This window comes from Grampus griseus (genome assembly GCF_964374135.1).
Source record: "Grampus griseus genome assembly, chromosome: 3".
Classification (NCBI taxonomy): Eukaryota; Metazoa; Chordata; class Mammalia; order Artiodactyla; family Delphinidae; genus Grampus; species Grampus griseus.
In genome coordinates, this window is record NC_139019.1 from 114,496,378 (window position 1) to 114,518,744 (window position 22,367).

General features: G+C 37.3%; 1 protein-coding gene across 3 annotated transcripts in view; it reads left to right on the forward strand.

The window, feature by feature from the left end:
• Window positions 1-43: 43 nt before the first annotated feature.
• The window catches only part of PKD2L2 (polycystin 2 like 2, transient receptor potential cation channel), a gene marked incomplete at its 3' end in the record, with an annotated part of 40,196 nt that continues 17,872 nt past the window's right edge, over window positions 44-22,367 (forward strand). For 2 of the 3 annotated variants that reach the window (XM_082651702.1, XM_082651701.1), the window contains exons 1-8: window positions 44-1,528; window positions 2,225-2,326; window positions 3,949-4,082; window positions 5,782-6,038; window positions 8,573-8,794; window positions 17,241-17,469; window positions 18,796-18,966; window positions 19,269-19,450. In XM_082651702.1, coding sequence (XP_082507828.1) covers window positions 1,498-1,528; window positions 2,225-2,326; window positions 3,949-4,082; window positions 5,782-6,038; window positions 8,573-8,794; window positions 17,241-17,469; window positions 18,796-18,966; window positions 19,269-19,450 — 1,328 coding nt within the window. In that variant the 5' untranslated portion in view covers window positions 44-1,497. The remainder of the gene's footprint in view (window positions 1,529-2,224; window positions 2,327-3,948; window positions 4,083-5,781; window positions 6,039-8,572; window positions 8,795-17,240; window positions 17,470-18,795; window positions 18,967-19,268; window positions 19,451-22,367) is intronic. The other variant, XM_082651703.1, reaches the window with a different exon arrangement.

Below are 22,367 nucleotides of genomic sequence, written 5' to 3' on the forward strand. Positions count from 1 at the left end.
ATGAATAACAAGTTCCAAGAGACCAACAATATTATGCTCTAGAACAGCCTGTCTTGGTGAAGCTCACTTACAGCTAATTTCTCCAGAGAGGGAACTAAACTTTTTACGGTTTGCACTTCGAAGGCAACCAGAATAACTTAAACCATGACAGAATCTCTCCTGAAATTGTGATTTTGTTTTAACCAAACAGGTTTCTAATTCTTTAAGGAGTCTACTGAGCTCAATGGATTAAGAATAGACTGCAGAGTCATCTACCTAATTCTTATATTTAATGTAAATTTGAATACCTATATTTTGGGCTTTTTTCCTCCTACATTTCTAGTTCAGATAACCTACTACTTTAGAAAACAATTTTGCCAGCCTCTGAGAGTCCAAGTACAGGAAAGGGCAAATCCTTGTATTAAACTATTCTTAAGCTAGGCCAGTAGCCCTTTCTTCTCAGGTCTCATCTCCACTGGCTGCTGGCCTTTCGCTACACCTCTCCTATTCGTTTTATCACTGGTAGTCTTTGACCCTCGCTGCTATGTGGCCTAGTTTTCCTTTTTACCTGACATGAAACAGCATTTATCAACATCACCCTACATCTCTTTCCGAGAAATAACAGAAGTGGCTTTATCTTTTACTTTCAAAACAGCTTGAAGGGTTTCTTACCTGGCTACCCTGGGGCTTTCCACTGAATTCCTTTTTTATTTGCCTTTTTACCAACCTAAGAATCCCTGCCCCCCTCCCCCCCTCATATTCTGGCGGGCTTATGGATGCCTTAATTTACAACCAAATTTGGCCTTTTCTATAGCTGGTTTACAAACCTTCTCACTTTTGCAAAGCTGCTGGGTCAGATGTGAGTCTGGGCTCCCAAAGACTACTGTTTTGGGCTACGCTTTTACCTTATCACTGCAGAACTTTTTTTTTTTTTTTAATCTATTTCAACGTTCTCTTAAGCCATATTGGGTGGAAAGAGGGGTGGAAGCTATTTCCAGCAACAGCTCTCGATTACTAATAATCAGTATCTAAAAGCTGCAGCGGCGGAGTGGGGTCTTGGTTACAAATTCGGGCTTTGGCGTCGAGCAAACCTTGCCCCAACGGGTCTTTGGTAAGTAATTTATTCTCCTCAGTCTCTTCAGGTCTAAAACGAGGACAAAACACATACCTTTCAGGAAAGGGCGGTGTGAAGACTAAACAAGCCAAAAGATGTTAAAAGTCAAGAATGGGTAGCCCATTATAATTAATTACTACGATTTTTATGATTAACCCCAGGCCTAAAGCCAGGTTTGCCCTAGAAGTTGGTCCTCCGCAGGAGACAAACGCCACCACGCTCAGGCCCGCCTCACGCAAAGCCTTTCCGTAAAGGCCTCGGTGCGCAGGCGCGCTGGCATCTTCTAGCGCCGCTTGTTCCCATCGTGGAGCCTGGGGCTCGCGCAGGCGCATGAGCTAGGCGCGCACCGTGTGAGTATCGCGCAGGCACCGCCGGCGGAACGGGCGTTGTCGTCCAAGTTTGCCATGGCTGAGGCGTCCCGGTGGCACCTAGGCGGTGAGGGGTTCCTCTAGGGAGTGGGTGGGGCAGAGCAGAATGGGCTATTGCAAATATCCTGCAAGGAAGTCTGTAGCCCCACGTGTATTCACGTGAGAGATGACCTCCAGAACGGTTAGCCGTCGCAGACTCCCCTTGAGAAGCGGAGAGGAACTGTGGACCCATTTCACAGATAGGAAAAGTGAAGCCCTGAGGGAACATCTCGCCCCTTGCCGGAAGCTGGAGCTGGGCGCTGCCACATGCTGTATAGTAGCCTTCTCTAGGCCGGCCTTAGAAAGCCTTTGTTGATCTAGGGAGTAGTGGCCTTGGCAGAACCCCAGGCTAAGTCCTTTTACCCCCTCCAGCAGGAGCCAGCCATCCCAAGAAGCAGAGTTAACAGGAGGAGAAAACGATTAGGGGCAGAGGAGGGGGTTTTGTTTGCTTTGTATTTTGCTTTTTCATTTTAAAACAAGACTGGTGAGGAAACATCCGGGTTATAAAATTCATTATATACGGTCATAAAATGATTGCCCACTATCACCATGGGAAAATGTTAGTAATTAGTCCTTCTTCATAAAAGTGAGAGTAAAAACATAACCAGAAGCCATTGGAGCTTTCCTTCACACAGTGTAAACAGCTAAAAGCGCCTGTGTTTTTCCATCCCTATTAGTTATATATATTATAAATTAAGGAAAATTTTTGTTTTATATCTCACAGGAACTCCAAAACATAAGCTGCATTACAGAAAGGAAGTAGAAATGAGAACCACACTTCAGGAGGTCTTACTCTACCTTATTTTTTTAATAAACTTATGTATATGTAAGTACACAGATGTAGATGAAGACACTGTTTGAACTAAGAAGTTATGTGCAGATGAAAAACAAAACATATGGATTTTATAAAACCATACGCTTTCAGACTACTGAAACCCCTCAAAAAATAGTGACACATTTTAAACATCTTAAATTCATTTAGGTTGACATTATTTCCAATTCTTAAGGGGCACAACTTCAGGTCACAGAAGTAATAAAAAGCTTTCATAGTCAACACTGATTTAATTAATTATTCCTTTCTGTTGGCAGTTCTGTCTTGAATATAATTATTCCCTTGAGTTGCCAATTCTTGATTTCTTTTAGAGCGATACAGATACATTAGCTTTGCTCTAGTTTCATAGGTCAAACTACAAATGAGGCCTAAGAAGTTAGTCTTGATGTCTGCTTTGTTCTTTTCCCTGGCCTGTTGCAGAGTTAATAGTAAAATATGCTAGTTCTGAGTCACAGAAGATATGAATCAATGCAGATCTTTAGGGAGAACCAGGAAAACATCTCAACCTACATTCCTCCTATCTGTGGGTCAATATCATTGACTTAATCAGTATTAAAGAGCATTTTGTCTTTACAGCACCCAACATATAGTAGATGCAAGCTCACTGACTGGACTTATGTTGGTACAGCATACATAGTGGCAATTATATATCGCTTAACTAATTAATTGGTATTGTAGGGGTGAGCTTGAGTCAGATCTGGATTAAAAAGACAGCTTTAACCAACCTTATAAATTAAGATATTTTAGATTGCTTTTTAACTGCTTATTACAAACCATTTGGGGAGTGGAAAAATATTTAAAGATTACTCATAATCCCATTATTCAGGGATTTTTTTTTAAAAACACCTTTTCATAATTAGGAAAAATTGGAAACAAATCTCCAACAGGATTTGTTTAATATTCGGTATATACAGTGAAATACTATGCAACGTTAAAGAATGGCATAGGCTCATGTGTGCCATGGAATGATGTTGAAGATATATTATTTCTAAAAATAAAGGCCTTCTAGCAAAAAAAAAAAAAGACATATTTAGTATATACCCTGCTCTAAAACGCACCCACCCACCCCTAGGAAGAGTGAGAAAGAATACTAGTTAATGTTCTTCTCAATCTTATCATGTGCCAAAACATAGTTTTAAATGTTCCACATGAATTATCTCACTTACTTCTCATAACAAAACTATGAGGTAGGAGATATTATCCCTATGGTGGGACTCAAACCATTATCTGTTTGATTTTAAAGTTCATAGCCTAAACTACTCACTATATTATGTTGCCTACTCTCAATATTGGAAAAAAAACCCATCTTGCAGAATAGTATGTATAATGTGATCTCAGTTTTATAAAAATAAAGTTATTTTCTCTGTAAGTGTCTATGCATTTAGAAAAATCTGAAGAATATATGCCAAACCTAATTCTAGCAGTGGGATTACAGGAAACTTCTTCCTGTTTTGTATATTTCTATTTTAGGTTTTTTTTATTATTGCTCTTATAATTAGAAAAATAAAATTGAATTTTCAAAACAAAATTGAGAACAAATTACAAGTACATTTTTAATCCTGATAAAAATTGTGTTTTTAAATGTAAATTTTTAAACAAAAAATTCTTCTCCTTAGTGACTTTTGGGATGGTAAACCCACATATGTATTACTTAAACAAAGTTATGTCATCTCTATTTTTGGACACGTCTGTGCATGGTGAAGAAAGAATCAACTTTAAGTCTATTCGCAGCATAACTGACTTTTGGAAGGTAAGATGTCATGTGACTGTGGATGAAGTAGCTTTAGGCATTGCATAAACAAGCCCTTGGCACACATAGTAGGCACTTGATACATATTTATTGAAGGAATGAATAAAAATGTCATTTCTTTAAACTATTAGAATCAATCAACCACTAAGTGTTTATTGAGAACCTGTGTTCTCAGTGTGATAGAGTTCTTGTAACTTTAAAAAAGTGATATTTGTTTTTTTAACATTATCGTTGCATTTGGGAAATAGATTTCTTATGTGGGAGTTAGGATCCAAAGTCAGTCTAAAATTGTATACAGTGAAAATTACCGTTAAAAATTCCTTAAATTGGGCTTCCCTGGTGGTTCAGTGGTTGAGAATGTGCCTGCCGATGTAGGGGACACAGGTTCGTGCCCCGGTCCGGGAAGATCCCACATGCCGTGGAGCAGCTAGGCCCGTGAGCCATGGCCGCTGAGCCTGCGCGTCTGGAGCCTGTGCGCCACAACAGGAAAGGCTACAACAGTGAGAGGTCGCATACCGCGCAAAAAAAAAAAAAAAAAATTCCTTAAATTGCCCATAAATTAAAATATATGTGATTTTGGTATACAGGCCTATACTCTTGTGTGTGTGTTACAGTAATGTACAGTATATAATAAAGAGTACATTTACAAAATATAATTTTATAGTGTTTTTAATTGCATAAGAGTATCATTCCTTTAGCATTAGAACAGACTTGTTTTTTTTGTTACACTTAACTTAGCAAGATGTTCACATTATGAGGAAAGAACAATTAAGGGAACAGCAGTTTCAGGTATCCTATGTCACAAACATTGGGACATACAAGGAAGAGGTAGGGAAGGCTTTCCAGAGGTGATCACAATTCAGTTGAGTTTTAAAGGATGAGTAACAGAAGACCATCCTAGGAAGAAAAAACGATATGTACTATAAGTAATGCATCATGTGGAACTATGTTTTGGCATTATAGGAATATAGGAGATGAGGTGGAAAAGACCAAACTATGAATTGAACAGAGGTCTAATCATGAATGCCATGCTAGGAATTTGAAACTTATCAAGGAGAAAATGTCATTTCCTGAGAGTGAGAGAAGTGTGAGATAAGGCAAATGATTAGAAGTCATTGGCTTAGGCCAAGTGAAATATGAAAGAATGATAGGAAATTTTCCCTGAGACAAGAAGTGGAGCCCAACTGCTTCTTTTTTACTGTGCTGTCTTGAGGTATGTATGTGGCCAATGGCAAATAAGACAAAGGCAGGAAAGAAAAAAAATGAACCCTAGGCTTAGGATCTCTTAGAAGGAGCACATAGTGACAGAGACAGAAGAAGCAGTCACCACCACCAGAGTTGGAGAGGAAAGGGGGGACACAGATAACTTCGAGGTGAAGCCATGAATTGTGGCTATGACCAGTCCTGATATTCATGTACTGGGGGAGAGTTTTCAGTATACCTCTCGGAGAAGAAGGGTTATGGAACTAAATGAGTTAATACCCGTAAAGTGCTTAGAGCAGTACATAGTAAGTACTCAAGAAATGTTAACCATTTTCGTTATCATCATCAACATCATCATTTACCATTACCATTATTAATGGTAGCTTGGCTAAAATCACTGATTTTTATATTCTTATGGATAACATTATGAATGTAGATTCTGTTATACACTTGACATGAAATATTTTTCCCATAACATTTATTTTTCTATATGAAGTTTATGGAAGGACCCCTTTTGGAAGGCCTGTACTGGGACTCATGGTACAATAACAAGAGTTTGTATGACTTAAAGAACAGCAGTCGCATCTACTATGAGAACATACTTTTAGGAGTCCCCAGAGTCCGTCAACTAAAAGTCCGCAACAACACGTGCAAGGTCCATTCATCCTTTCAGTCCTTGATGAATGAATGTTATGACAAATACACTTCTGAAAATGAAGATCTGTCTGATTTTGGCCTTAAATATGATACTGAGTAAGTAGTATAAAATTACATGTAACTTTTTCTAGCAGTTACCATTGTATCTTCAAACAATTGTGAAAACATATTTATTTTCCAAATAATACCAACAGGGGCCTGGCAGGTAAGGAGACTGTTTCAGTAATAGTATCAAAAGAAGACTCCGAGATGCAGTGTTTAGAAAAGGAAGAGTAAACCTGGTTTTTTTGTTTTTTTTTTTTTTGCGGTACGTGGGCCTCTCACTGCTGTGGCCTCTCCCGTTGCGGAGCACAGGCTCAGGACGCACAGGCTCAGTGGCCATGGCTCACGGGCCCAGTCGCTCCGCGGCATGTGGGATCTTCCCGGACCGGGGCACGAACCTGTGTCCCCTGCATCGGCAGGCAGATTCTCAACCACTGCGCCACCAGGGAAGTCCATAACCTGTTATTTTTTTTGTTTACCAAAGGATGTGAAGTGTTTTTTTTCCAACTGTGGTAAATGAAGTGCTAAGTCATATTGGACACAGGGCAAAGCGCCCATTTTTGCTTTTACAAAACTCAATCAGCTTTTCTGGCTCTGGCAAGATGCCCTCAAACACATTCCAAATGCTTCTTGGGATCCCTAGGGAGTGTCTTTGGTGTACTCTGTTGCTTTCTCACTCTGGCTTACTTCAGTGATATCTTCTATTGTCGCCAATGTTGAAAAGGGGCAGTTATGTTTTACAGACACTGCATCTGATGATACCCGCCAAAGATCTTATGGCCTTTGTTCTCCAAAGTGGCTGAGGCTACTGCTAGTGTAGACTCATGTCTACACTTTATATTGAAAATGTAAAAGCCCAAAGCCACTGACACTACCCCCGCTTAACACAGAAGCTGCTGGTATCATTGCTTTTAGGGTCATATGAAAATCATAGAGGCAAAAAATATATCTTTTTTAAAATTTGATATTTATCAGTGATGAAATATTTACAAAGTCCACCCTTTCCTACTCATAATTCCCACTCCAGAAGCAGCCACTTTTAGTTGTTTCTTCTTGTATATACTTCCTATTTCTGAATAATATGCTTATACTATTTCTTGATTTTATAGTTTTATATATCTATTGTCTCTGTCATGGAAAGTGTCTGTCATATATCCCTCTTATGCCACTCCCTCCACATACACACTTCCTGTTCCTCTTAGCCTGTAGTTATACTGTAATTTTTGTTAATCATTAGTCGATGTTTATTTTATAAATATGAACAGTGATTACATTTCCTTTCTTGAACAACTACCTCTCTACCCCTAGGATTGATCATTGCTTTGTGGGTTTTGTTGACTTATTTTTTCTTTCTATGAGTTTTGGGTGTTCTTGAGGGCAACAAAGTGCTTGTATAATTCTTATAAACCTAATAAATTCATAAGTATGGTGACACATTCTCTTAAATATTATACTATTATAACAGTACTACACACTATTTCCCTTTCAATGAAAATTTACAAGATAAGTCAACTATTAATTACACATTTAAATTTGATCTCAAGACTAATCTGTTAGGTATTCTAATATTCCAAATTTTCATAACAACTACAAATAATTTAAATACCAAAATTAACATTATGGATTTAGAATTTTAATACGTGTCATTTCCTGACAAACAAAATAAGAATCAATTTGTGCTTGTTTTTCTTTCTAAAATGTAACATTCATTAATTAAAACCAGTATAAAAAATTGGAAGTAGGAGAGGGTTGGTGTAATAAATGTTCTTGTTTCAATTTAACAATCATATGGAAAATGCTCAAACATACAACTATGGAATTTTCATTAAAAATGAGTATTTTATCTTAGTGTTGTCACTTTTCTCTGCTGAAAACAAACATGGTGTTACTAACAGAAAAACAAGTTTAAGCAGAGGATCTTTGGATAATTGTTCAGATCTGTTTTAGGAGACTGAATAGGGACTAAAATGAAGAATCAAAGCTTTACTTTTTGATATTGCATAACTAAGTTAAAAGTAGAAAGAATGGAAACAAAATTTAGTTATACAGATTTTCCTTTGTGTTCTTTCATTAAAATAAGATACCTATATAACAATATAGACATTGTAACAAAGTTTTTATTTATTGGGCATTTATAAATGGTATATGATCGTTAAAACACAGACTGTGAAGCATCTTTTTCCCCATACTGAGACAGATATTTCTGAATCAAAACCCTGGATATTTTTGTCCTACTCAAAGACTAAAGATCTCGTCAGATAACAGAGACAACATGTTAAAGAAAAAATCCATCATTATTTTCTAGATTTCAAGTTCCCTGAGGCAACAGATGGATTAAAAAAATTTTTTTCTCATAGTATGTAGTCCAGTGTGTTGCCCACAATAAGCACTAAACAATGAAAACATATTCAATCTTAATCCTTTTAGCTTAATCCTTAACTCACCATCTTACTTCAAAATTACTATAATACTTATGAACTTAGTACTTTTTTTTTAACTACTACTTTCAACCAAAGGTTAACTTAAATTCTTAGATACTTCTCCGTCAGGCTTTCTCATCTCTCCATTATTCTTTTTATATCTAACAGATGGAAGTACTCTGCTCCTATTATCAACTCCCCTTGGCATTGGGGATTTACTGGTGTTTACCGAAATGGGGGATATATTTTCACTTTATCAAAATCAAAATCTGAAACCCTAAACAAGTTCATTAATCTTCGAATGAACAGCTGGATCACAAGAAGCACCAGAGTTATTTTTATTGATTTTTCATTATACAATGCTAATGTAAATCTGTTTTGCGTCATCAGGTGAGTTACTCAAAACCTCTTATTAGTATACTGAATTTAAAAGGCACCCAGAGCCCTCATTAAGGTTTCCAGTTTGTGCATGTTTGTACTGAGATTAAAATCATAAGCTCCAAAATAAATATAATGTAATTCTTCCAATAATGATAAAGAAGAAAGAGCAACATCATATTCATTGTTTCAGGATATGTTCCGAAACATGGAGAATTACATACAATAGGTTAGTTTTATATTGCTTAAGAATATGTAGTCTTATTTATTGCCATTCTGCAGTTGGACATATCTAACATTTAGTCCTAATGATTTCTTCCTTTAAATCAGATCATTCAAATCTGTTGATTTCCTTTCAGAATAAGCTTCTTTATTAAGTTACTCATTTTTGTCTCAAGAATGAACAATTTAAAATTCAAACAATATATAACAGTAGCCAGCATCCCAGAAATGATTACAGCCAATGGTGATTTGCAAAAATAGCCCCAATTCTTCACATCTTTGCCATGTAAATTTGCAGTGACCTGTCACCCAGGGCAGGGTGCACTGCCCCAGAACTTGATTCTGGGTTCAACCAGGTGACTTTCTTTGGTCAATGGAATGTCAGCAGATATGATACAAGCAGAAGCTTGAAAAGGGTTTGTAAATTAAAACGTACCCTCTTGCACTTCTGCTATTGCATGAGAAGGACATGCCTGGGCTAACCTGTTGGACCCAAGAAAAAGATGACAGACATCCCCTCTCACAAGGAGGAGGACAGAGAACCAACCAAAGAGAAAAAATTATTTCTGTAGGTCTGATTACCTTAGGTAATCTGCCTAACCTGGACCATGCTATTTGGCTTAGGCCTGGGTTCTAGAATCAAACACTGTCAAAGCAAATAGGATTACTGTGATTGAATCTGCCTGGGGATTGAATTGGCTTCTGCAAAGGGATCTGAGAATGAGTGAATGCCTGATACAATTAGGGTTCTGTTAGAAAGGAGGAATGGGATAATGAACGCTAGACAGGCAAACAATAGTGTCCACTAAGTCTCAGTGAGCCACATTTTTCTCATGAGTCTTACATTTTTACTCTGGAATATGGAATTGGCATTTACTCTGATAGGGGGATTTTTCCCCTGTGCAACAGTGATGGTGAAACATAATCATGGCCTTTAAAATTTGTAAAAATGAAAACAAATGAATTATCATCAGCAGCCAATGGACATTTTACCTTTTATGTTATAGTATTTTCTTTCAGGGAATCAGCTTCTTACCAACATTTCCACCCTTCCCGATAGTCCTGGTTAGGGATAAAGTGAAGAATACAAATCACTTCTATGTCCTAAATAAGAATAAAAACAGTGGGGTAATTGGCTTAAAGTCATATGAAGAACTCCTTGTAATACTAGATTAAGTCCATATTTTCTGTCTCTAGGTTTTGTGCTTATTCTATGTTACCTTTAATTTTTTTGCATATTTATTTATTTATTTGTCTCTGCTGGGTCTTAGTTGTGGCATGCAGACTCCTTAGTTGCAGCATGCATGTGGGATCTAGTTCCCCCACCAGGGATCGAACCCAGGCCCCCTGCATTGGGAGCACAGAGTCTTACCCACTGGACCACAAGGGAAGTCCCATCTATGTTACCTTTTAAAATGTTATTTCTTAGAAACTTTAGCAGATTTTGAAACTTTTAACTGGTAGTATATCTAATCAGTAGTTGTATGGGAGCATATTGCTTACACTAAGACTTTATCCACTTATTTTCCCTTTGTACACATATCTGGCAAACTAAACTGAATACTCATCATTTTTTGCTTTTTGTTTACTAGTCTACACTTCAGATCAAAATACTGAGTTTCTTTCACTTCACTCACTTACCCAACATTGCGCACATACTGTACGCAAGGTGTAAAAACAAACTCCTGTTTTCTATTTGTTAACTTGTTGTTTTGTTCTTGGTTTTGGTGGTTTTTTGCTTTTGGGGCCACACCTTATTCCAGTACCAATAAGATTTGCTAATATCTTTAGGTAGGAATAATTACATCATGGCATTGTGATAGAGATGCTGGTTCCTTAAATTACTGTCAATTCTTAATTATCTGCAGTTGTGGGAACACTAGAAATACAGAGAACTGCCTCAAAATCTTTTTATATTTAGTATTGGAATTAATTTTTATATTTCTATTTGCATATAGATCTTTGTATCCAACATCCAGTGCCTAAAGTTAAACAGAGAACATTTGCTTTAGTAAAATATGTTATCTTGACATTTAGAAGCAAGAAGTATCTCTGATAAGCTAAAGGGGGAGAGTGTATTTCCCTCCTCTGAAATATTAAAAAATTATGTATTTTGTGGGGGGAGTCCTGACTAATAACAGTAACTAACAGTATAGCATGTTCTTGAACATCATCTTGTTCTCCTGTAGGGATAAATTAGTATCCCAGTTATGAATGAGCAATCAAAACACAGAGTAAAATGAATGTCTAGCTAAAAATCACATCTTTCTTTCTCATTTACATTGGTCTTTGACCACTGGGAATTTTCAGAGTACCAAAAAAAAGTGGAGCATTAAAAAAGAAGTAATGGAGAAAGTGACGTCACGCCAAGGGCACTGGCTCCCAGAGGCGCAGGCAGGAGTTGAGGGGCTAGGGCTCTTTGGCATCTAGGTTGAAACTAGTTTTGTGTGTCTGAGGTCTCAGCTGGGAGACTTGAAGACTGGGTCTGTGATCATCTGAAGGCTCATCCACTCACAAGTTGAGTGGTTGATGCTGACGGGTGCTGAGGAACTCCATGTGATATTTTCACGTGGACTAGTTTGCACTTCCAAAGAGCATGGTAGATGAATTTGAAAGGGTGAAGACTAGAAGTAGATTTGCAATATTTTCCTTTGGCAGAACAGAATTCCATTAGAGCAACTTTCATTGTTAGAGAGAGGAGAGAGAGAGAAGCCTCGTTTGTTGACGTCACTTGGTTCATGAAGCCTTCACCTAGAAGTGAAGCTGCTGAACAAACCTTGAGAAGAATCATCTCCTGCTTCAATCTGCTGCTGGATAGGAACTAATCAGAGAGACAGAGAGGCAGAAGACGGAGAGGACGGCGTCCAAGGCTTTCGTGATCACAAATCTCGCCTCCACTCCAACTCCCTTTATACTTTTCTTGCAAAAATAATAATATAAATAAGGAGGTGGTGGGGTTTCCAAAAACAAAAATCACAACCTTCAACCATCTGGGGAAGGCAAAAATCCCATCCACCTCAACTCTCAGTTCGAAAATAAAGTTGTACCGCACGCAATCAGGATGTTACTTAAGAGTGCTCTTAAAAGAACATATGGGGCTTCCCTGGTGGCGCAGTGGTTGAGAGTCCACCTGGTGCAGTGGTTGAGAGTCCACCTGGTGCAGTGGTTGAGAGTCCACCTGCCGATGCAGGGGACACGGGTTCGTGCCCCGGTCTGGGAAGATCCCACATGCCGCGGAGCGGCTAGGCCCGTGAAACGTGGCTGATGAGTCTGCGCGTCCGGAGCCTGTGCTCCGCAACAGGAGAGGCCACAACAGTGAGAGGCCCGCATACCACAAAAAAAAAAAAAAAAAAAAAGAACATGTGTGTGGCTGAGAGGGTCATGGTGCTCTGGGGTGGAAGAGCCGAGTTCAGGACATTGGTCCACCAGAGACCTCCTGGCTCCACATAATATCAAACGGCAAGAGCCCTCCCAGAGATCTCCATCTCAATGCTAAGACCCAGCTCCACTCAACGACCAGCAAGCTATAGCACTGGACACCCTGTGCCAAACAACTAGCAAGACAGGAACACAACGCCACCCATTAGCAGAGAGGCTGCCTAAAATCATAATAAGGTCACAGACACCCCAAAACACACTACCAGACCCAGTCCTGCCCACCAGAAAGACAAGATCTAGCCTCATCCATCAGAACACAGACACCAGTCCCCTCTACCAGAAAGCCTATACAACACACTGAAATAACCTTAGCCACTGGGAGCAGACACCAAAAACAACGGGAACTACGAACTTGCAGCCTGCGAAAAGGAGACCCCAAATACAATAAGTTAAGCAAAATGTGAAGAAGGAGAAACACACAGCATATGAAGGAGCAAGGCAAAAACCCACCAGATCAAACAAAGGAAGAGGAAATAGGCAGTCTACCTTTAAAAGAATTCAGAGTAATGATACAAAAGATGATCCAAAATCTTGGAAATAGAATGGAGAACATACAAGAAATGTTTAACAAGGAACTAGAAGAACTAAAGAGCAGACAAACAATGATGAACAATACAATAAATGAAATTTAAAATTCTCCAGAAGGAATGAATAGCAGAATGAGGCAGAATGGATAAGTGACCTGGAAGATAAAATAGTGGAAATAACTACTGCAGAGCAGAATAAAGAAAAAAGGATGAAAAGAATTGAGGACAGTCTCAGAGACCTCTGGGACAACATTAAATGCAACAACATTCAAATTATAGGGGCCCCAGAAGAAGAAGAGAAAAAGAAGGAACTGAGAAAATATTTGAAGAGATTATAGTTGAAAACTTTCCTAATATGGGAAAGGAAATTGTCAATCAGGTCCAGGAAGTGGAGAGAGTCCCATACAGGATAAATCCAAGGAGAAACACGCCAAGACACATATTAATCAAACTATCAAAAATTAAATACAAACAAAAACTATTAAAAGCAGCAAGGGAAAAATAACATACTAGGGAATCCCCATAAGGTTCACAGCTGATCTTTCAGCAGAAACTCTGCAAGCCAGAAGGGAGTGGCATGACATATTTAAAGTGATGAAAGGGAAAAACCTACAACCAAGAAACAAGAAACATCTCAAATAAACAACCTAACCTTACACCTAAAGCAATTAGAGAAAGAAGAACAACAACAACAAAAAAAACCCGCAGTTAGCAGAGGAAAGAAATCATAAAGATCAGATCAGAAATAAATGAAAAAGAAATGAAGGGAACAATAGCAAAGATCAATAAAACTAAAAGTTGGTTCTTTGAGAAGATAAACAAAATTGATAAACCATTAGCCACACTCATCAAGAAAAAAAGGGAGAAGACTCAAATCAATAGAATTAGAAATGAAAAAGAAGAAGTAGCAACTGACACTGCAGAAATACAAAGGATCATGAGAGATTACTACAAGCAACTATATACCAATAAAATGGACAACCTGGAAGAAATGGACAAATTCTTAGAAAAGCACAACCTCCAAGACTGAACCAGAAAGAAACAGGAAATATAAACAGACCATTCACAAGCTCACTGACCACTCACTGAAATTGAGACTGTGATTAAAAATCTTCCAACAAACAAAAGCCCAGGACCAGAATGATTTACAGGCGAATTCTATCAAACACATAGAGAAGAGCTAACACCTATCTTTCTCACACTCTTCCAAAATATAGCAGAGAGAGGAAGACTCCCAAACTCATTCTACGATGCCACCATCACCCTAATACCAAAACCAGACAAAGACGTCACAAAGAAAGAAAACTACAGGCCAATATCACTGATGAACATAGATGCAAAAATCCTCAACAAAATAATAGCAAACAGAATCCAACAGCACATTAAAGGATCATATACCATGATCAAGTGCGGTTTATCCCAGGAATGCAAGGATTCTGCAATATATGCAAATCAATCAATGTGATAAACCATATTAACAAATTGAAGGAGAAAAACCATATGATCATCTCAGTAGATGCAGAAAAAGCTTTCAACAAAATCAACACCCATTTATGATAAAAACCCTCCGGAAAGTAGGCATAGAGGGAACTTCCCTCAACATAATAAAGGCCATATATGACAAACCCACAGCCAACATCGTTCTCAATGGTGAAAAACTGAAACCATTTCCTCTAAGATCAGGAACAAGACAAGGTTGTCCACTCTCACCACTATTATTCAACATAGTTTTGGAAGTTTTAGCGATAGCACTCAGAGAAAAAAAAGAAATAAAAGGAATCCAAAACAGAAAAGAAGAAGTAAAGCTGTCACTGTTTGTAGATGACATGATACTATACACAGAGAACCCTAAAGATGGTACTAGAAAACTACTAGAGCTAATCAATGAATTTCGTAAAGTAGCAGGATACAAATTTAATGCACAGAAATCTCTTGCATTTCTATACATTAATGATGAAAAATCTGAAAGAGAAATTAAGGAAACACTCCCATTTACCATTGCAACAAAAAGAATAAAATACCAGGAATAAACCTACCTAAGGAGACAAAAGACCTGTATGCAGAAAACTATAAGACACTGATGAAAGAAATTAAAGATGATACAAATAGACGGAGAGATATACCATGTTCTTGGATTGGAAGAATCAACACTGTGAAAATGACTATACTACCCAAAGCAATCTACAGACTCAATGCAATCCCTATCAAACTACCAATGGCATTTTCACAGAACTAGAACAAAAAATTTCACAATTTGTATGGAAACACAACAGACCCCGAATAGCCAAAGCAATCTTGAGAAAGAAAAACGGAGCTGGAGGAATCAGGCTCCTGGACTTCAGCCTATACTACAAAGCTACAGTAATCAAGATAATATGTACTGGCACAAAAACAGAAATATAGATCAATGCAACAGTATAGAAAGCCCAGAAATAAACCCACGCACATATGGTCACCTTATTTTTGATAAAGGAGCAAAGAATATACTATGGAGAAAAGACAGCCTCTTCAATAGGGGTGCTGGGAAAACTGGACAGCTACATGTAAAAGAATGAAATTAGAACACTCCCTAACACGATACACAAAAATAAACTCAAAATGGATTAAAGACCTAAATGTAAAGCCAGACACTGTAAAACTCTTAGAGGAAAACATAGGCAGAACACTCTATGACATAAATCACAGCATGATCCTTTTTGACCCACCTCCTAGAGAAATGAAAATAAAAACAAAAATAAACAAATGGGACCTAGTGAAACTTAAAAGCTTTTGCACAGCAAAGGAAAACATAAACAAGACGAAAAGAGAACCCTCAGAATGGGAGAAAATATTTGCAAATGAAGCAACTGACAAAGGATTAATCTCCAAAATATACAAGCAGCTCATGCTGCTCGATATCAAAAAAAACAAAAACCCAATCCAAAAATGGGCAGAAGACCTAAATAGACATTTCTCCAAAGAAGATACACAGACTGCCAACAAACACGTGAAACGATGCTCAACATCACTAATCATTAGAGAAATGCAAATCAAAACTAAATGAGGTATCACCTCACACCAGTCAGAATGGCCATCATCAAAAATCTACAAACAATAAATGCTGGAGAGGGTGTGGAGAAAGGGGAACCCTCTTGCACTGTTGATGGGAATGTAAATTGATACAGACACTATGGAGAACAGTATGGAAGTTCATTAAAAAACTAAAAACAGAACTACCATATGACCCAGCAATTCCACTCTTGGGCATATACCCTGAGAAGACCATAATACAAAGAGTCATGTACCACAATGTTCATTGCAGCTCTATTTAAAATAGCCAGGACATGGAAGCAACCTAAGTGTCCATTGACAGATGAGTGGATAAAGAAGATGTGGCACAGGGCTTCCCTGGTGGCACAGTGGTTGAGAGTCCGCCTGCCGATGCAGGGAACACAGGTTCGTGCCCCGGTCCGAGAAGATCCCACATGCCGCAGAGTGGCTAGGCCCGTGAGCCATAGCCGCTGAGCCTGCGCGTCCGGAGCTTGTGCTCCACAATAGGAGAGGCCACAACAGTGAGAGGCCCACGTACCGAAAAAAAAAAAAAAAAGATGTGGCACATATATACAATGGAATATTACTCAGCCATAAAAAGAAACAAAATTGAATTATTCAATTCAATTGAGGTAGATGGACCTAGAATCTGTCATACAGAGTGAAGTAAGTCAAAAAGAGAAAAACAAATTCCGTATGCTAACACATATATATGGAATCTAAAAAAAAAAAAAATTGTTCTGAAGAACCTAGGGGCAGGACAGGAATAAGGACGCAGACGTAGAGAATGGACTTGAGGACACAGGGAGGGGGAAGGGTAAGCTGGGACGAAGTGAGAGAGTGGCATGGACATATATACACTACCAAATGTAAAATAGCTAGTGGGAAGCAGCTGCATCGCACAGGGAGTTCAAAGTGGTGCTTTGTGACCACCTAGAGGGGTGGTTTAGGGAGGGTGGGAGGGAGACGCCAGAAGGAGGGGAATTGGGGATATATGTATATGTATAGCTGATTCACTTTGTTATACAGCAGAAACTAACACAACATTGTAAAGCAATTACACTCCAGTAAAGATGTTTAAAAAAATAGTAATGAATTGAGCCCATAACCCTGAGAAAACATATTTTGTACAAAATAAGTGATTAAAGTACACAACATCACTGACTAGAAATATCAATCGCGTTAGGTACTGAAATATAAATCCTTGAAATGCAGTGACTTTCACAAACCTCATTTTACAGATTGGTGGCAGAATTCCCTGCAACTGGAGGAATACTTACTTCATGGCAGTTTTACTCTGTGAAGCTCCTTAGATATGTTAGCTACTATGATTATTTTATTGCTTCCTGTGAAATCACATTTTGTATTTTTCTTATTGTCTTCACAACACAAGAAGTCCTAAAAATAAAAGAATTTAAATCTGCCTATTTCAAAAGTAGTTGGAACTGGCTAGAATTACTACTTTTGGTGGTAAGTATATATTCACAGATATGGTTGAAGGGAATCACATCTGAACCCACCAGTGAGAGAGGTTTAAAAAGCACCTCCCTCATCCAGGACTTATTTTAAAAGCTTTAAGTATCAATAATAAAATGAACTGTCATAGTACATACTAATGGTGTGCCTCCAAAAGGGAGAAATCTATTTTTTTCTCTCTGATTTGGTCCTTGGCAGGACTAGCATAAATCTAGAGGAATAAGTGATTCCATACGTATTATGATTGAGGGGGCACAGTAGGTCTCCCTACTCCCACTCAAAAAAATGTATTCCTCTCAGGGCCTCATGCTGAAAATAATGATTCTTTTGGGACAAGGTCCTTTAAAATGTACTCTTGTATGTTGCCTAAATCTGCTTTCCTCTTTACACTGGATTTTTAAATAGGCAAAAGACAAGCCTAGGCAGAATACAGAAGGGGGGATAAGGTTTGAGCAGCCAGAGCATAGCTTGTAGGCACAGAGGATGCCACCAGGATTGGGGAAATAATCCTTGAAGAAACTCCAAAGACTGCCAGTTCTTATCACTGGAAAATACTAAAATAAACATAGAGGTGTGGGTAGGGTGGAACAAATCGTAAGAGCTTGGTTTTAGGAACAATGAACAAATATTCTGGCTTATACAACCTGATCTTTCACTCTTAGTAGCCCTTAGTTATAGCCAATCCAGTATCTATATATATTTGTTTCTCAAAACCAAATTGAAAGTTTCTCAGAGTCAGAAAGTGTGCCATCTACCTCTCTGGTAACCACAGTAATGCTTAACATAGGGTACAGCATTAAATGTTTAACTGAGTATTTTAGAGAAGAGAAATCAAAGGAAAATTTTCATGACAGAAAACTCTGATACCTAAAATAATCTGGTTCTAAAATCCTCTTCTAAAAGAGTTGTTAAGAAGATCTAAAGGGGTTTATTTTTTTGGAGCTGTAAAAAATTTTTTCTTGGAGTGTTACATAGTGAAAAATATTAAACTCTTAGGTATCATGTAGTTATATGGAGCAGAAACCCTTACAGTCTAGTCAGAATTATATAATCATTTTATACATTTGTGTTTTATGACTCAAAGAAACAAAAAGTCATATAGATTAGGATAGCCAGGCAGTCAGTATTTTGCTACTTTTATGATAATTATGCTACCTTAAACCTCTATAAATTAAGGCTTACTTTCATTTAAGTAAAAACCTGTCTTATCTCTCCCTCCCTTTTTGTTGAATTTTGATGAACTTTTTCATGTGTTTATTCATAAGCTGCAGGAGCTTTAGAGGTAATCTCTAATTTAACCCTTCTTATTTTCCCATTTAGTTGTGTTTTGTGGCCGTTTTCTTCAACTCATACTGTAATATACAAACTCCTCTCTTGCTTGGACAACTGTTAAAAAGTACTGAAAAATATTCAGACTTCTATTTTCTTGCACACTGGCACATTTATTACAACAATATAATTGCCATAACCATCTTCTTTGCATGGATAAAGGTATTTATATTTTATCAGATATAACAGATTAGATATATTTTATTATATTAGATAATAAAATGGGAACTTAAACTACAAAGTTATGAAAAAACAAAAGGATATTCTTACCTATACAGTAATTTTTTTATACAGTAAATTTTAAAGTAGTTTGGCTTTGTAATGATTGCCAGCGAATCCTCAAACACCCCAACTGTCATGAAGCATCTCTTTTAATTTCAAGCAGATTTCTTCTGAAATTAATTTACTCTAATCATTATAATTTTTAATATTCTCCTATTTCAATTAACTTTGTTCTTTTTCAGATATTCAAATTCATAAGCTTTAATAAGACAATGTCTCAGCTGTCATCAACCTTGTCCCGCTGTATCAACGACATAGTAGGATTTGCCATCATGTTTTTTATAATATTCTTTGCTTACGCTCAGTTAGGATTTCTTGCTTTTGGATCACAAGTTGACGACTTTTCCACTTTTCAAAATTCCATGTAAGCTCTTAGCATAAATGTAATTTATGCAGTTTTATCCAGTTTATAACAAAAAAAGCATGAAAAGGCCTATAAGTACTGACATAAGCTTTAATAAATTAAAAAATGGTTTGATATTTTCACTGATGGCTAAATATCTGTCACACTCAAAGTACAGTTAGGCATTGAAAGATCCAAATGGATGGTGTTATCCACTTTTCAAGTGTTACCAGGTCAAGCTAGAAAAATATTTTTTTACTTTTCAATAGAAGTGAAAATTTTACCTAAGATAAAAGGAACTGGCTCCATGTCTCTGTAGCATTTATTCTCTGGGCAAAAGAAATCGTAAGCGTTTTCTTTAGAGGGCTCTACCTTTAGAATCCTTTTATTGATATTGACCTGATTATCCTTTGCTGATCTGGCAAAGCTGGATTTTAAAAATAGCTTTATACACGTAAAACAATCAGCAGATAACTAACTGATTAGGTAGAATCCCTAGAAAAATATTGTCTTTAAAAGTGAATAATTTTAATAAATTTACTTTCGTTTTTGAGTAGGTAAAACAAGTTCTGTCTGTGTAAAAAAAATATGATAGTCTAAAATATCAGTTCTCAAAATGTGTCCTGTGCAATCTAGACCAAGAAAGACCGTCTGGGGGAAATGGCTTCACTTTGCATCACTCTTGGAAATTAGTAGTGCATGGTAACATATGGCTCTGAGAAAAACTGCAATAACTTTCCCTTTAGTTAAGAATTCCTCAAACTTGTCCATGGCCCTTTTACTCAATTTGGGGTAAATTCTGGTCTGAAAAATTTCTTAGGTTGCCCTCTTTTCATCATCCACATGTAAATACTGTATTATCTAAGTACCAATTAATTGCATGAAATTTAATAATATTTTTCTGAATAACCCTTTACTAAATTAGTAGTGGAAAGAGTGGACTAGCAACCAAGAGGATATAATTCTACTTTCCAATTCTGCCACTAGCTATTTAACTTTTCTAGACCTTAATTTCTTTATCTGTAAATGAAGGGGCTGGACTAAATCACTCCCAAAGGTCCTTTCCAACTTCAAATGACCTATAATTTGAGAAGTCTAATTACCTTATCCAGAGTGAATAATGTTTGCAGTTCCAACAATTTCTTGGTCCTTTCCTAGGATCTTAATTCAAGTGTTAATAATAAAACTAAGTAGTATTGGACATTAAATATAAATGTAGTTATTTACAGAACCTTGGAAATTTGTGTTACTTTGGATAATGGGAGGAAAGAAAGTATAAGGCACAAAGTAAACAGATAGAAAAATTTGAAATGGATTAATGAGGGGGCTTCTGCTTTTGGTAATGATGTGCTAGGTTATTCAAATCAACCTCTTCACAATTTAAAAAGCTGGATGAAATATAGGAAACATTTAAGAACTAACAAAAAATTGAGTGGCCAAAATCAGAAAGCAAGAACCCGGAAAAGTAAACTCAGCATCCGAAGCTACTTCTGCCCTGAAGGCTTTTTTTTAAAAACTGATAAAAATTTTAAATTGTGTATAACATAACATAAAATTTACCATCTTAACCATGTCTTTTTTTTTAACCGTTTCTAACTGTACAGTGAAGTACATTCATATTGTTCAATCATCACCATCATTCATCTCCAGAAATCTTTTTATCTTGCAAAGCTGAAACTCTATACTCATTAAACAGGAACTCTCCATTTCCCTCCCTACCCCTGCCCCTGGCAACCATCATTCTACTTTTTGTCTCTATGATTTTGATTACTCAAGGTACATAGTGGAATCATACAGTATTTGTCCTTTTGTGACTGATTTATTCCACTTAGCATAATGTCTTCAAGATTCAACAATGTTGTAGGATATGTCAGAATTTCCTTTTTGAAGCTGAATAATATTCCATTGTATGTACATACCACATTTTGTTTATCCATTAATCTCTCAATGACACTTGGGTTGCTTCCACGTTTTAGCTATTATGAATAATGCTATGAGAACATGGTATACAAATATCTCTTTGAGATCCTACTTCGAATTCTTTTGGGTACACACCCAGAAGTAGAATTGCAGGATCATATGGTAATTGCATTTTGAATTTTTGAGGAACTGCTTTACTGTTTTCCACAGTGGCTATTCCATTTTACCTTTCCACTAACGGTGCGTGTTTCAATTTCTCCACATCCGTATCAAAAATTGTTATTTTCTGGGGTTTTTTTTTGACAGTAGCCATCCTAATGGATGTGAGGTGATATCTCATTGTGTTTTTGATTTGCATCTCCCTACTGATTAGCAATCTTGAGCATCTTTTCATGTGCTTATGCATATGTTGGTTCACTTGATGGTATCCCACAGGTCCCTTAGGCTCTGTTCACTTTTCTTGAAACTTTTTTCTTTCTGTTCCTCAGACTCAATAATTTCAATTGCCCTATCTTCAAGTTCACTGATTTTTTTTCTTCCGCCTATTCAAATTTACCTTTGAATCTCTCTAATGAATTTTCATTTCAGTTATTGTACTTTGCAGCTCTAGAATTTTTTTGGTTTCTTTTTAGGTTTTCTATCTTTTTATTGCTTTTCCATTTTGTTCATACATAGTTTTCTTGACTTACTCCATGTCTTCTTTTAGTACTTTGAGGATCAGCCTGAGGTGTAAACTTAAGGTCTTCTCAGGTCTTTTCTGAGCCTGTGCCATTCCTTGGGCATGCATGGTGACTGTCTAATTTCCTCCATATATGCAGTTGTTGTTGTTTTTTAATGTCCTAGTCTTTTTTTTTTTTTTTTTTGGCTGTGTTGGTTCTTTGTTGCTGCGCGTGGGCTCTCTCTAGTTGCGGTGAGCGGGGGCTACTCTTCCTTGTGGTGCATGGGCTTCTCATTGTGGTGGCTTCTCTTGTTGTGGAGTACGGGCTCTAGGCATGCGGGCTTCAGTAGTTGTGGCTCG